Source organism: Planococcus citri, chromosome 1, assembly GCF_950023065.1.
Source record: "Planococcus citri chromosome 1, ihPlaCitr1.1, whole genome shotgun sequence".
Taxonomy (NCBI): Eukaryota; Metazoa; Arthropoda; class Insecta; order Hemiptera; family Pseudococcidae; genus Planococcus; species Planococcus citri.
In genome coordinates, this window is record NC_088677.1 from 2,598,781 (window position 1) to 2,611,232 (window position 12,452).

Genomic DNA, 12,452 nt, shown 5'->3' on the forward strand with positions numbered 1-12,452 from the left:
TAAAAGCTTTAATTTTTTATTTTACTGATAAAAGAATGCCTACCACATTGATAATATTTAGGCAAATGGTTATTATATGTATATATAGTCAATTACAATTATTTTTACATCAATGGTATAGGTAGTCCATCTCAATAGCACTTCAAAAAAAATAAAATTCAAATTTTAAAGATGAATCAGAATCATTTCATTTTTGATTGTTTTCAAGGTAAAATACGGTAATTACGAAGCAATTTACCCTCATTGCGCAGAATCTATTAAAAATAACACCTACTGCGCATACATCACAAACGAAGTTGGGATCGAGTTATCAATTCATTCCGAATTTGAATTGAAAATTGAAGAGAAAAGTTTGCAAGTTTACAAAGTCTTAGAAGTTGTGTACAATCGTGGTCTTGGTGCTGGGTTTCGTGCAGTTTCATGAACTTTCATCATGTGCGATTCAGTGAATACCTTTGTGTCTCCATTCTCGACAAGATACGCTTCGCCGGAAATGAAGTACAATTTTAGTGATAACAAGAGATTCACCACATGGAGAAGATTATGGTTGTATTTGGCTAAAAGTGAGAAGGTACGTTTGATTTTACTGGTAGAATGCTTAATGCATACTTCAAAAACCATATGTTCGAAAGATCTTTTACGAGAAACAGAGGAAAATAAGTAAAACAAACAAACGAAGTTGAACTTATGCTATAAAATTCCTTGGAAAACAAACTGAACATTCTATATTTTACTGCAGTAGAAAATATTTATTCTAATTAGATGAAACTTTTATAATAGGTAAGTATGTACTTAGTGAATTTTTCAAGCATACTTGATCGTTAAACCAATATCAGCGAAGAATGAAACACTTGTGAATATAGAGAAAACACCTGAAGCTAACATCATATCCATGTGGTATTTGAACTGTCTGGCGTAAATATTTGTTTGTATATTTCTCCAATCTTGGATAACGATGAAGCCAGCTATCAGCATAAACACTCCGTAGAAACAGCTGATGATTAAACACTGGAAAAGAACAAGAGACACAATGCAATGAACAAATTTTCCAAGTACTGGGTTTCAAACTTGGAGCTTTGAGTATATGAAGCTATCAAAAATGAATTTATTTACTGCTTTTTTGGGTATTCTTTCGCCAATGAAATGACAGACTATGATTAATATGTTGATGAGAATAGCGCCGGTGAACGCCGAGTATATTAGACCCGATTTTCCGTTACTTGGTTGCACTTTATTGTATGGTGAAATTATTAAACTGATGCTCAGTAACGCTAATACCTGTAAATTGGAAGTTCGATTTTTATAAGTGAAGGTTTATTCATCTGAAAACGTCACAGTTGACTCTGTGTCAGTTGTAACAAACTAGACAGAAATATTGAGATGCACGTAAATTTTTTTAAAATAAAAACAAAATTAAAAAGTCGTAGAGTAAGTAAACTACATAAGTACCTAATTATCAAATAATTAATTGTAATTCACGATTTCTTTTTTTTTTTTTTTTTAATGGAAAAGTGTACTTATGTGGGTTTCAACTTATTTGTAATGATTACATTTTTCATGATAAAGAGGATTAAGAGGCTGCAGGATGGAATGTTCTTTTTTTTATTTTCAAGAAGTTTGAAAGTTGGTTTGTACTGAACGTAATTTATAGATGGCTTAGGTACCCATTGTTGCAATTTAATTGCTCGAATATCGATTAAATCCAACAATTGAAAAACAATTACCAATATAGGTACGAATAATAAAAACAGTTTTTTATTACAGCTTCAAAATCGTTCAATTTCTCAAGGAGGTTCTTTGCTTAACTACTTTAGTAAGAGAACATTTATTTTTTAAAGTTGAAAAAAAATTTTTTTGTTCAAAATTTATGAATTGGAACTGCCAAAGATAGTACAAGCTGATCTTAAATTTCACAATTATTTATTTTCGTATTTTTTAATAGTAATTAAGTACTGCAAAGTTGAGTTTATGGTGTTAATAATCTGATGTAATGCCTATTAGATCTACTTGTTGGCGCACATTTTTGAAATTTCGTCATTAGATTGAGATAAAATTTTTCAACTCGTGTAGAAGTTTCTCGCGAATTAGGTAACTAGCTAATCTCTTCAGATTAGATAAGTACGAGTACTACCTATCTATAAATTACGTGCAATTTTTTTATTTTGTGGACTGCTTATCAAATAAGGTGGTGAAAAAATTACATGTGCGATGAACTTATAATCAACTTACCAATTCTAAAACTTTAATGAGAAAAGGTGATGCTCCTAGAATAGATTCTTTGAGGTTTTTTTCATTCGCCATGATTCGCGCACTATAAACCACTAAACACTTTTAACTGCAACGATAATACAAGTTGTAGTCGAATTTCGTTAATTAATAGATCGTTGATTAATTTCGACCGTAGCTATTAATTATTTTCTTTGTCAATTGAACTAATTCATTGATGGTCAAGTTTGATCCCTTAGCTGTAATTTTTTTCTTCGTCAATTAAACTTCGGTACGAGTATTCATCGATAATACCTTGTCGATCTGGAATCTGATGTTTTTTTCTGTTTCGTAATTCACAATGCGTTTTCCAACGGAAAGTACCAACGATTTCCATAATAGTAGGGAAAATATGGAAGGTGGGAGACGACGTTTTCTAATGATTCATGATTTTCTTACGGTTTTCCTTCGTGATCGTAACGTTTGATATTAAAGCGTGTAGAATCGAGTGCGGTGAACTATTTTTTGTAAGAGTTGGCCAACGCAGATTTGCCAGCAGGAAGATTATTTCGATGTTGCGTAATGCGAATTTGAATGTAACTATGGGGAAATGGATACTTATTTGTATATTGTTTTATTTTTTCAATTGTGTTGAAATTACTCGATGGTTCAAGAAGATGGATATGGATATTTTTTTGGTGAATTTGTTTCATTGAGATTTTGAGGCACTTTTTTAAATTTGAAACTTGAAAAAGTAAAAACAATGAAATTACAACTTGATGAAACTTGGATTTTATTTGATTCGATGTTCGATTTTTGTTGAAATTATTGAAAAATGAATGAAAGTCAGACTGCGTACTTACTTGATAACTAAAATCGCTACATACTATGTATTTAGAGAAAATTCTAATGAAATTAATCAATCTTTCACGTCGAAGGTCTGTTTTATTTTTTCAAGTGTTTCTTAATAATGGTAATTCGATCGTAGCATGATTGAAGTGTACCTTATATTTATTTGTGTGGTCATTATTCTTATCAGATCCTTAGTTGATTTATGCAATGCATTCATTATTTTTTCCTCATGAGCTATATAAATACAGTTTTGTTTTTGGCGTAGAATCTTAGTTTTACGAAACAAAGAGACCTTTCAAACTCTCACTCTCCAATTTGAAAGACAAAGTTGATTTTTGAAAATGATCTTCAAGAAATCTGTTCTCGCTTCTCAGGACGATTCTGAAATTTTTTATGAAGTATAAACATAGTTTTGGGCCGTACTGGAGCAGAAACCTCCAGAGATTTTTAGAATTTCTCCACTCCAGGAATTTCAAGCTATACTCTGGAAGGGCCAAAAATGAACTTTCGGAACTATAACTTTGTTCGGTGCTTCTTGGACATTCTCTTGGCCGTTTCAGATAGTTACCGCAAAATTGCAGGAGGGTGAGTTCAAAAGTAAATTTTTGACCAATTTGTAAATTCCAAAAAAAATTAATGAATAAGTAAATAACTTATTAAAATCGACAAAAACTTCTAGAAACTTGACAAATTCGGAAAAAATGTGGCGAAATCGAGCGAAAATTGCAGTAACCGTCATTCAAGCTCGTAAAAAATTGCTAAATAATACCTCGAAAGCGTTTAAGTTATTTGGAATAATAAAAAGTGGTGTTACGACGATTTTAGTAAATTTTTGAAGAAGTTTTCCACCTCGTTTCAATGACTGTCGGTGCTTTTTACGTGTTTTAGATCATTTTTTAAAACATATTTTGACTGTGTATTTCGTCTGTTTTCGTAAATTTATGATGATTCAATATTTTTATTTTATTTTCAACATATTTTCATGACATTTTATGCCAATTTTGCTGAAATGTTTTTTTTTTTTTTTTTTTTTTGAAATCTCATGTTTGAAAAGCTTGTCAAATTTCGGAACTATAATGTTTGAAAGAAATTCAATTGACAAAAAAAACCTGTTTTTTTTATTTGGTAACATTTGCTGTCAACAATTTTTTTTTCTCTAAATTACCAAGAAAGTCTGGTGTTAGCCAAAAATTACCAAAAAAAATTTTTTTCTACAATCTCAAAAAGTAGGTACCATATTTGCCAAAATTTACAAAAAGTTCTCATCTTGGTCAAAATTATTGAAAATTTTTAAAAAATCCACATTTCATGAAAATTGCAAAAAAAAGTCAAAAGTTTCGGTTTTTCCCAAAAAATTCTGGTTATTGACAAAGCTCTGGTGTTTCTCAACAGAATTGCCATAAAGAAGTCCCATGATCGACGATTTCCCAGGAATTCATACTTCATGCCAACACTACTGTAAAAAAAAGAACAGGTTTTCTTGTCAAAATGTGTCAAATGTGTCAAAAAAATCCAGTTTTGGCAATACTGTGCAAAAAGTCCCATTTCTTTAAAAATTATTAAACAGTCTAAATTTTTGTCAAAATTGTCCAAAAATTGTTCGAAAAGGGTGCTAAGTATTTTTTGTCGGAATTGTCAAAAAACTGTCCTGCCAAAAGTCCAGTTTTTGTCCAGCTATACCACGTTGTCCAATCTGCTAGACACCTTGTCACAAGATATTTTACACTTTTTCATATTTTAACCAAAATTATGGGACTCCGTATCCTCTCAACACATGGTTTTGAAAATCGTACAAAAAACATGACAAGTTCATGGTCGAAAATACTCATCATAGAAATGTATGTTTCTGAGATTTTTTCAAATTTTCTAGCAAATTTTTAAAAATTGAACATTCAGATAAAGCAGCTATGTTCAGAACACGTGTTTTCTTGCCTCGATGAAATTTTACTTCCACTTTTCGTAAATACCTAATCGAAAGTGAACCTTGATATCGGCGAAGCAATCGTCCAGTTCGATACGTCTTTTGACTGTGTGGAAAGTGTATAATTTGCTTGTCTGTACACATAAATCTACGAGCAGATGGATACCTATTTTATCATGCAATTAATCACCTCAATAATTGGGAACGTGAAGCAGCTATATCGAGGCGTTTAATTGGTAAATCCGAAGATCCTCGTTGCATGTTGTATTACGTACAATAAAGGGCGATGATATCGGGAAATGACTTGAAAACAACGCGAAAAAATATCAGTTTCGAAATTCATTTTGTTCTTTTTGTATAAGTACAATGAGGTAATCGTTATGAGATGTGATTGTTGTGAAGTGACACTCGAACGTGGAGAAAAATTGCGAAAATTGATTTTTTTTTTGTATGTATCTCCTTATTTCTATAACACCGCAGTTTCGAGTAAGTAGGTACTGAAGTCAAAATGAGTGCTCATTCTTTTTAGTACAACATATAAGCTAATGCCGCAGAGAGAATGCTGAAGGAGCGTCAATGGTGTTTAATTTTTACCTTCATTTCACTTCCAATCTTTTGAATACTTACGACAAATTTTCTTTTTCTAGTATTGATTTAGTTAGCTTGATGAATATCATAGGCTTATCACAGTGGATTTCACTTACTATTAAAGAGACTTTTTTTACAATGCGAATTAATTTTAATTCTGTTTGTTTGGCTACAGGAGCTGGGACTGAAAATTACCGACGATCAAATCAAAGAGCTGGAAAAAAATGTAGACAACGTTGATTTTGTGAAAGCGAATGAAGAAGAGAAACTAACTAGGCACGATGTAATGGCCCACGTTCACGTATTCGCCGCGCAATGTCCATTAGCGGCGCCAATCATTCATTTAGGAGCTACTTCGTGTGATATTGTCGATAATACGGTGAGTGAGCGTAGCATATTCGAAATAAAACGCTGCTCGATACATTTGTATCATTTTAGATACGATTTACTCGACTTCGATTGAATTACTAATTTATTACGTATATTTTACAGGATTTGATAGTCATGAAAGACGCTATGAAAATTCTGTTACCAAAACTCGCTAAATGTATCTCAGTGATTGCCGAGTTCGCTAAAAAGCACAAATCTCTACCTACCTTAGGATATACCCATCTACAGTAAGTTATAGTTTACCTAGTAGGTATTTTTCATTTTAAGGGACCGAAAGTGTGCCATTAAAGTACAGTGAGCAGATTTCGGAATGAAAATTAACTTCTATATTGTGTATTGGAATTTGAAATAAGGAATTGCATGACTTGTGCATTTGCTTCTGTGGTCAAGCTCTTCTTATCTTGATAATATGACAATAATATATTATGATTGTAAAATGCCTTCGCACAGTTATTGAATTTTTCGTTATTTTTTCAGACCAGCTCAGTTGACGACGGTAGGAAAACGAGCTTCCTTATGGTTGAATGAATTATTAATAAGCGAACGTGCCATTAGCAAGGTGAAAGAAGATTTGTTGTTCAGAGGTATCAAAGGTACTACTGGAACACAAGCTTCTTTTTTACAATTGTTCGAAGGTACGTAAGATGGGATTTATGATCTATTATAGTTACCTGACAAGTAACTAAGATATGTATTATTGAAGAAAAACTTGGAATTGCTTAATATTTTATGTTTTTTTTTCCTCACAGGTGATTACAATAAAGTCAAAAAACTGGATACCTTATTCACCCAATACGCTGGCTTCCAAAAATCATTTCCGGTCACAGGGCAAACGTATTCCAGACTGGTTGACGTTGAAATCGTATCAGCTCTGGCGTTACTTGGAGCAGCTGCTCATAAAGTACTTATTTATTTTTTAATAATTTATTTTGAAGTCAGTAGATCCAAGATTTTGAAGGATTGAAAAAAAGGAAAAGAAATTATTTCCTTAGATTTGATTTATCAGTGTTTTGGTATGTAGTTTGAGTAAATAATTATTCATTTGAAACTTTCGTGAAGAAATGTCACAAATACGCATAAAAAATATTAAAATTTGAAAAAAAAAAAAAAAGGTACCTACCCAAAGTTTTGAAAAAATAAATTTTCTCCAGGGTTTCTTAAGCGGAGCTTTTCACAGAATTGCATAAAATATCGTTAAAATGAGCTTGAAATTACCGATGTGAAAATACGGAAAAGCTAAAAGTATTGAAATGTATCAAAATATTTTCATGATTTTTGTGCTTTTTACGTGTTTCAAGTTATTTTCAACACATTTTGACAATATTTTATACAAGTGGTTAATTTTGTATAATTATTTCCTCCGTTTTTATTAATTTTTGATGAATTAATCTTTTTATGTTATTTTTAACATTCTTTCACGATAAGTATTTTATGCAATTTTGCTTAATTTTGACAAATTTTATTGAAAATTTGGTCAGTTTTTGGTAATTTTCAATGATTTAAAAATCGTTCTAAACGTTTTTTATTTTGTTATCAACTTGATTCAAGTATTTTTTGTGCGATTTTCATCAAATTTCAGCCAACAGAATTTCCCAAATTGCCAAAGAAGTCACGTGTTTTGCTAAGAATGACCAATAAGAGACCGTTTCATCCACAATTGTCAAAAATGGCATGCTTTTTTTATTGACATTCTCAGGAAATGCTATTTTTACCAAAATCATCAAAAAAAAATCTCAATTTATATATCTATAAAATGTTGTATTCATTTCTAAAATTATGAAAATTCACACCATGATTGTTGAAAAGTTCTCATTATGGTAAAAATTCGATTGCTGCAAAAAAGTCAAAAGTTTCGGGTTTTTTTTTGTCAACATTGCCGAGAAATTTTTGCCTTAGATTTCTACGAAGTCTTCTTTTTTTTCAAAGTTTCCCAATCAAATTCTGTTTTTTTGCTAAAATGCCCAAAGAATTCTGTTTTTTGACAGAAATCCTGTGTTTCTTACCTAAATTGCCAAAAAATTTTCAAGTCTGTTTCGAGCAAAATTCATGAGTTTTTCATGGTTTTCCTGTTTTGCAAAAATTTCCTAATAATGTGTGCCAAGAAAATTTCTGTTTTTATTGTCAAAATGGTGAAAAAGTTTCACTTTTGTCGAAATTTTACAAAAGTCCTATTTTTTGTAAAACTTATGAAACAGTCTCAATGTTTGCCAAGGTTGTCCATTAGTTATATTGTTGTTAAAGTTTTCAAAAAATATGCTGTTTTTCGCCTGAATGATCAAATAATTTGAGCCAAAACTTTTATAAATTCCTGATTTTTTCCAAAATATGGCCAAAATTGTCAAACAGTTCGTTTTTTTTTTACCAAAATTTGAAAAAATGTTCTACCAGAAGGCCTGTTTTTGGAATTTGACTCACTGAAAAAGCATGTCATTGTCATCCACACCTTAATGGTCACAATTTGACTCGTTGACTTCAATGCACTCCCGTTCATCGAACTAATTCGAGTATTTTCTATATTCAAGCGTGTGACTTACTCAACATATTATTACTTACATTTATTTTTAGACTTGCTCCGATTTAAGAATACTGGCGAATCAACAAGAAATGGGAGAACCGTTCGAAGAAACTCAAATTGGTTCAAGTGCCATGGCTTATAAACAAAATCCAATGCGTAGCGAACGATGCTGTTCTATTGCTAGATATTTAATGAATTTGGTTCCAAATCCATTGCAAACAGCTTCTGTTCAGTGGCTAGAAAGAACTTTGGACGATAGTGCGAATAGGTAACTGTCTAAAAAACCACGTGGATAATTGAAACATGAATTTTATTGCTAAAAAATTCATTGCGTTTGTTATTCTAGACGAATTGTTTTATCAGAAGCATTTTTAGCTGCCGACAGTATAGTGAGAATTTTACAAAATGTGTTCGAAGGATTGACCGTGTTCCCTAAAGTGATTGAAGCGAATATAAATAATTATTTACCATTCTTAGCTACCGAAAATATCATCATTGCTGTAGTCAATCATGGAGGCGACCGTCAAGTAAGTTCTTTTTTTTTCAAAAATAGATTAATTGTATGAATTGTTGTACCAATTTACACATTTTTGTAAATATTCATCTGATTTGAATTTCATTTTATCAATACAGGAAGCACATGAGAAAATTCGAGTTCTGTCAATCGAAGTTGCCAGAGAAATGAAAGTAGAAGGCGTCAAAAGAAATACTCTGATTGAAAAGATCGAAAAGGACAGCTTTTTCGAAAAAATTATTCCAGAATTGCCTTCTATTTTGGATATAAGAACATTTTTCGGTTGCGCTGATTTACAAGTAAGCACAATACGCGTATGAAATTCTATTTTTATCGACTTGTAGGCCCTACGTATTATTAATTATTTTTTAATTATATTATTGCTCTCAGGTTTCTGAATTTTTAGAAGATTACGTCGATCCTGTTTTGAAAAAATACGAAATTGAACGTATAGCACCTTCCACACTGGATATTTAAAACATTCGAAGACGACAAAACGCAGCGTTGAATCGAATACCTACCTACTACGAAGCTTTCAATTTTTTAAAATTTGTGCTAAATAATTAATGTTATCTTATTCGAGTAATAGTTTAATACTCACATGTTTTTTTTTGTATTTTAAACTGCGGGGTACACAGATAGTATGTTCATTGTATAGTCTCTGCTCTTCTTCTTCATCATAGTTCATGAACAATAATCGAATGAATTTTATTTTTGTTAGGTATGTTCCAGTGTTCCTGTTGTAATGTTGTGTTTTGTTTTGTTAACTTATCTGAAATACATAATCTTGCATTTTACTGGAACGAGTTCTTTTTGCTGTTTCATTCATGTAATACGTACTGTTCTATTTCTATTCGTACTCATCTTAAGGAATTATTAAAATTGATTGCATTATTTGAAGGGAAGCTCGACGATACACGAAATGATGATTTCTTCCAATGAATTAAGATTTAAGACATATTAATTGAGCAAAATAGGATAACCCTAGAATTTTGTCGTTTTGTTGTATGAAACATCTTCAGTCGAACAAGTTGCTTATCTTGAGAATCAAAGGTGTAATCGCGATTCGAATAGAAAACAAAGTTGAAAATGAATGTTTAAAATTAAAAAGTGAAAAACATGAATATTTAATTACATTTATTGAAAAAACGAATTTGAAAATGGTACATTAAGAAATTGTTACACCACTGTAGAGTAAAAAAATCAAAAACGAACACATTGCGACGTAAATTTCGCGACACATGGATTTTTAATAATCGCCATATTCTCGGAAAAAATGAATACACGATAGGACAGAATCAATGAGATATATGGCTCCAGATATTACACATAGAATACCAACCGTGATACCGATTCCTTTTTCGGATGTTACCACTTTGAACTTGTGTTCGGGTTGGTATCCAATCCAATAGTGAAGAGCAATTCCTCCAATTGCTATGAACAAAACTGTTCCGAATATGTTCATTATTACATCCTGAAAAACAAGAGTAATTTTCAGTAACGATAATTATAGTTCTTGAAATGATTGATAATTTCATCGAATCATCGATATGTGAGGAGTTGGAGTTGAGTTGATTGCTCAGGCATCAGGATACTAATATGTGATGATTCATTCGGAAAAATATTCAGTCTTGAATGAATCATCTAGAATCTAGATAGGTAGGTGTAGGTACTGGATGTCGATGTATTTTTCGCATCCCTCCCTTTCGCTTCTTCAATTTAATTTTTAAATAATCATTGAAATAAACAATGAACATAGAAAGAACTAGATAGGTTTAAAATTATGAATGTCAAACACTGGAAGTGATTCATTATTCATCAACACAGATGGTTGACAGTATTCTAATTTAAATGCACCATAATAACTTACGACAAGAGTCTTCTTTTGCTGAGTCGTTCCGAACGCATAAGATATTAAAATCACACTCGTATATATGAAAAATCCTACGAGTACTCCTGATGCTATTATTTCGGCATCAGGATTCTTTTCCTCATTTAGATTCCAGGTGCCTCCGATTCCGAGAAATTCGCCGCCATATCCTTTTCGGTAGAGTATCAGAATGATGAGATTTAAAACCTGGAAATGAATTTGAATTAGGTATAGGTAGGTATAGTGAATTAAACTCACATGAAGCACTCATATCAAATTGGATGGCAAAATCTCTCAAGGACGCTATGATAATTTTGCGTTTTTAATTTTAATTTTTTTTAGATACCTACAATAACAGCTCACATTTTCCAACAGGGGATTCTCTCTACCAAGTGCTTTTCTTCATCCTCAAAGTTTCCCATAAATTTAAAATTACCGATTCGTTTGCGACATTAATGATCTCAATTTGGGAGTTCCCATCTTTTGCGTTTACACGTACTCATTTAATATTATTAAAATGATTTTTTACTCACGATTTTAACAACTTTTATGACGATCGTTGCGATCGTCGTCATTTCAGGCATCTTGATCCAAGTTTTCAATCGCAGCGTTAAATAAAAAACACAATTTTTTCATAAAACGAAACTCAACACAATAGCTTACAAGAAACTTACACAAAAAAACGTTCAACTTGATTTGTGTCATTCCACAAAGTTAGATACCTACATTTCTTCTCTGTTTGCTTTTGCTGATAAATTTTACTCAGTGTGTAAATATTGGAAGGACTGTCATTTCGTAATGGCGAAAATATATAATTAATAATACACTTTTCAAGAGGTATATAGGTAGATTAGATAAGGTGACTTCATTAACAAAATGTGCGTAAACGAAATATCGCATCACTTACGAATATGTGTAATAGGTAAAATTAAAATAATAACGCGTTACTTTCATGACAACCTGTTGTAAGATTCGGATTGGTGAAAAAAAATCATTCCACGATCAACTCAGTACCTACATATTTTTGAAAATTTCCATCATGTATGCATCTTAAAATCACAGCTATAGTATCTAGATATAGCCTACGTTTGGCACGAACCAAATTAGAATGTCGATCGTCAAGTTTGAAGAAAATATCAGACCAGATTAACCGACGATAAGTAAAATTTTGTATCATTTTTTAAAAGAAAAAAAAAAATCAAATCCATGTCATTGAAAAAGTGGAGACAACCGCCAGCGACTGAATTTGTCAGATTTTGTGAAATTGTGAATTTTTGAAGATCACATTCTCTGACAGAATTTTTTTAGTCAAGTATTCAGATAGTGTAGGCGAATTAGCTGAAAAATCGCATTAAAAAAACATTATTACCTGGCCAAGGTTTTTTTGCGGGAAATTGTCGAAGGTGACCCCCTGAATAATTCCTGAGAGTTACCACCCCGTACCCCTCTTGCTAATTTTTTTATGGGGGGGGGGGGCTGAACTCCCCCAAAATGGGAGTTTCGCAGATTTCTCCTCAGGGGTTGATTTTACGTTGAAAACAGTTCAGTACTTTTTTTGTTCTACGTCAAATTTCCGATCTATTGATATATCAACTGT

General features: G+C 31.7%; 3 protein-coding genes across 6 annotated transcripts; 1 reads left to right on the forward strand and 2 right to left on the reverse strand.

Annotated features, from left to right (window-relative positions):
• On the reverse strand, positions 1 to 2,631 carry LOC135844658 (uncharacterized). The gene is made up of 3 exons (XM_065362922.1): positions 2,230 to 2,631; positions 1,114 to 1,278; positions 1 to 1,008 (listed from the first exon to the last, which is right to left on the reverse strand). The coding sequence occupies exons 1-3, from the start codon at positions 2,299 to 2,301 to the stop codon at positions 805 to 807; spliced, it is 441 nt and encodes a 146-aa protein (XP_065218994.1). The 5' UTR covers positions 2,302 to 2,631; the 3' UTR covers positions 1 to 804.
• Positions 50 to 9,782, forward strand: AdSL (adenylosuccinate lyase). Of its 4 annotated transcripts, none has more exons than XM_065362882.1 (9): positions 50 to 571; positions 5,742 to 5,945; positions 6,059 to 6,183; positions 6,434 to 6,591; positions 6,706 to 6,857; positions 8,522 to 8,739; positions 8,818 to 8,998; positions 9,105 to 9,284; positions 9,376 to 9,782. In XM_065362882.1, exons 1-9 carry the CDS (start codon positions 434 to 436, stop codon positions 9,460 to 9,462), a joined length of 1,443 nt encoding a protein of 480 aa, XP_065218954.1. In that variant the 5' UTR covers positions 50 to 433; the 3' UTR covers positions 9,463 to 9,782. The 4 variants fall into 4 exon arrangements, with proteins under 4 accessions (XP_065218954.1, XP_065218962.1, XP_065218948.1 ...); XM_065362890.1 differs by lacking the exon at positions 50 to 571 and adding an exon at positions 1,276 to 1,428; XM_065362876.1 differs by lacking the exon at positions 50 to 571 and adding an exon at positions 2,763 to 2,801.
• A 325-nt stretch (positions 9,783 to 10,107) lies between these two features.
• On the reverse strand, positions 10,108 to 11,605 carry LOC135844649 (protein snakeskin-like). The gene is made up of 3 exons (XM_065362911.1): positions 11,389 to 11,605; positions 10,856 to 11,062; positions 10,108 to 10,459 (listed from the first exon to the last, which is right to left on the reverse strand). The coding sequence occupies exons 1-3, from the start codon at positions 11,437 to 11,439 to the stop codon at positions 10,235 to 10,237; spliced, it is 483 nt and encodes a 160-aa protein (XP_065218983.1). The 5' UTR covers positions 11,440 to 11,605; the 3' UTR covers positions 10,108 to 10,234.
• Positions 11,606 to 12,452: the final 847 nt, after the last annotated feature.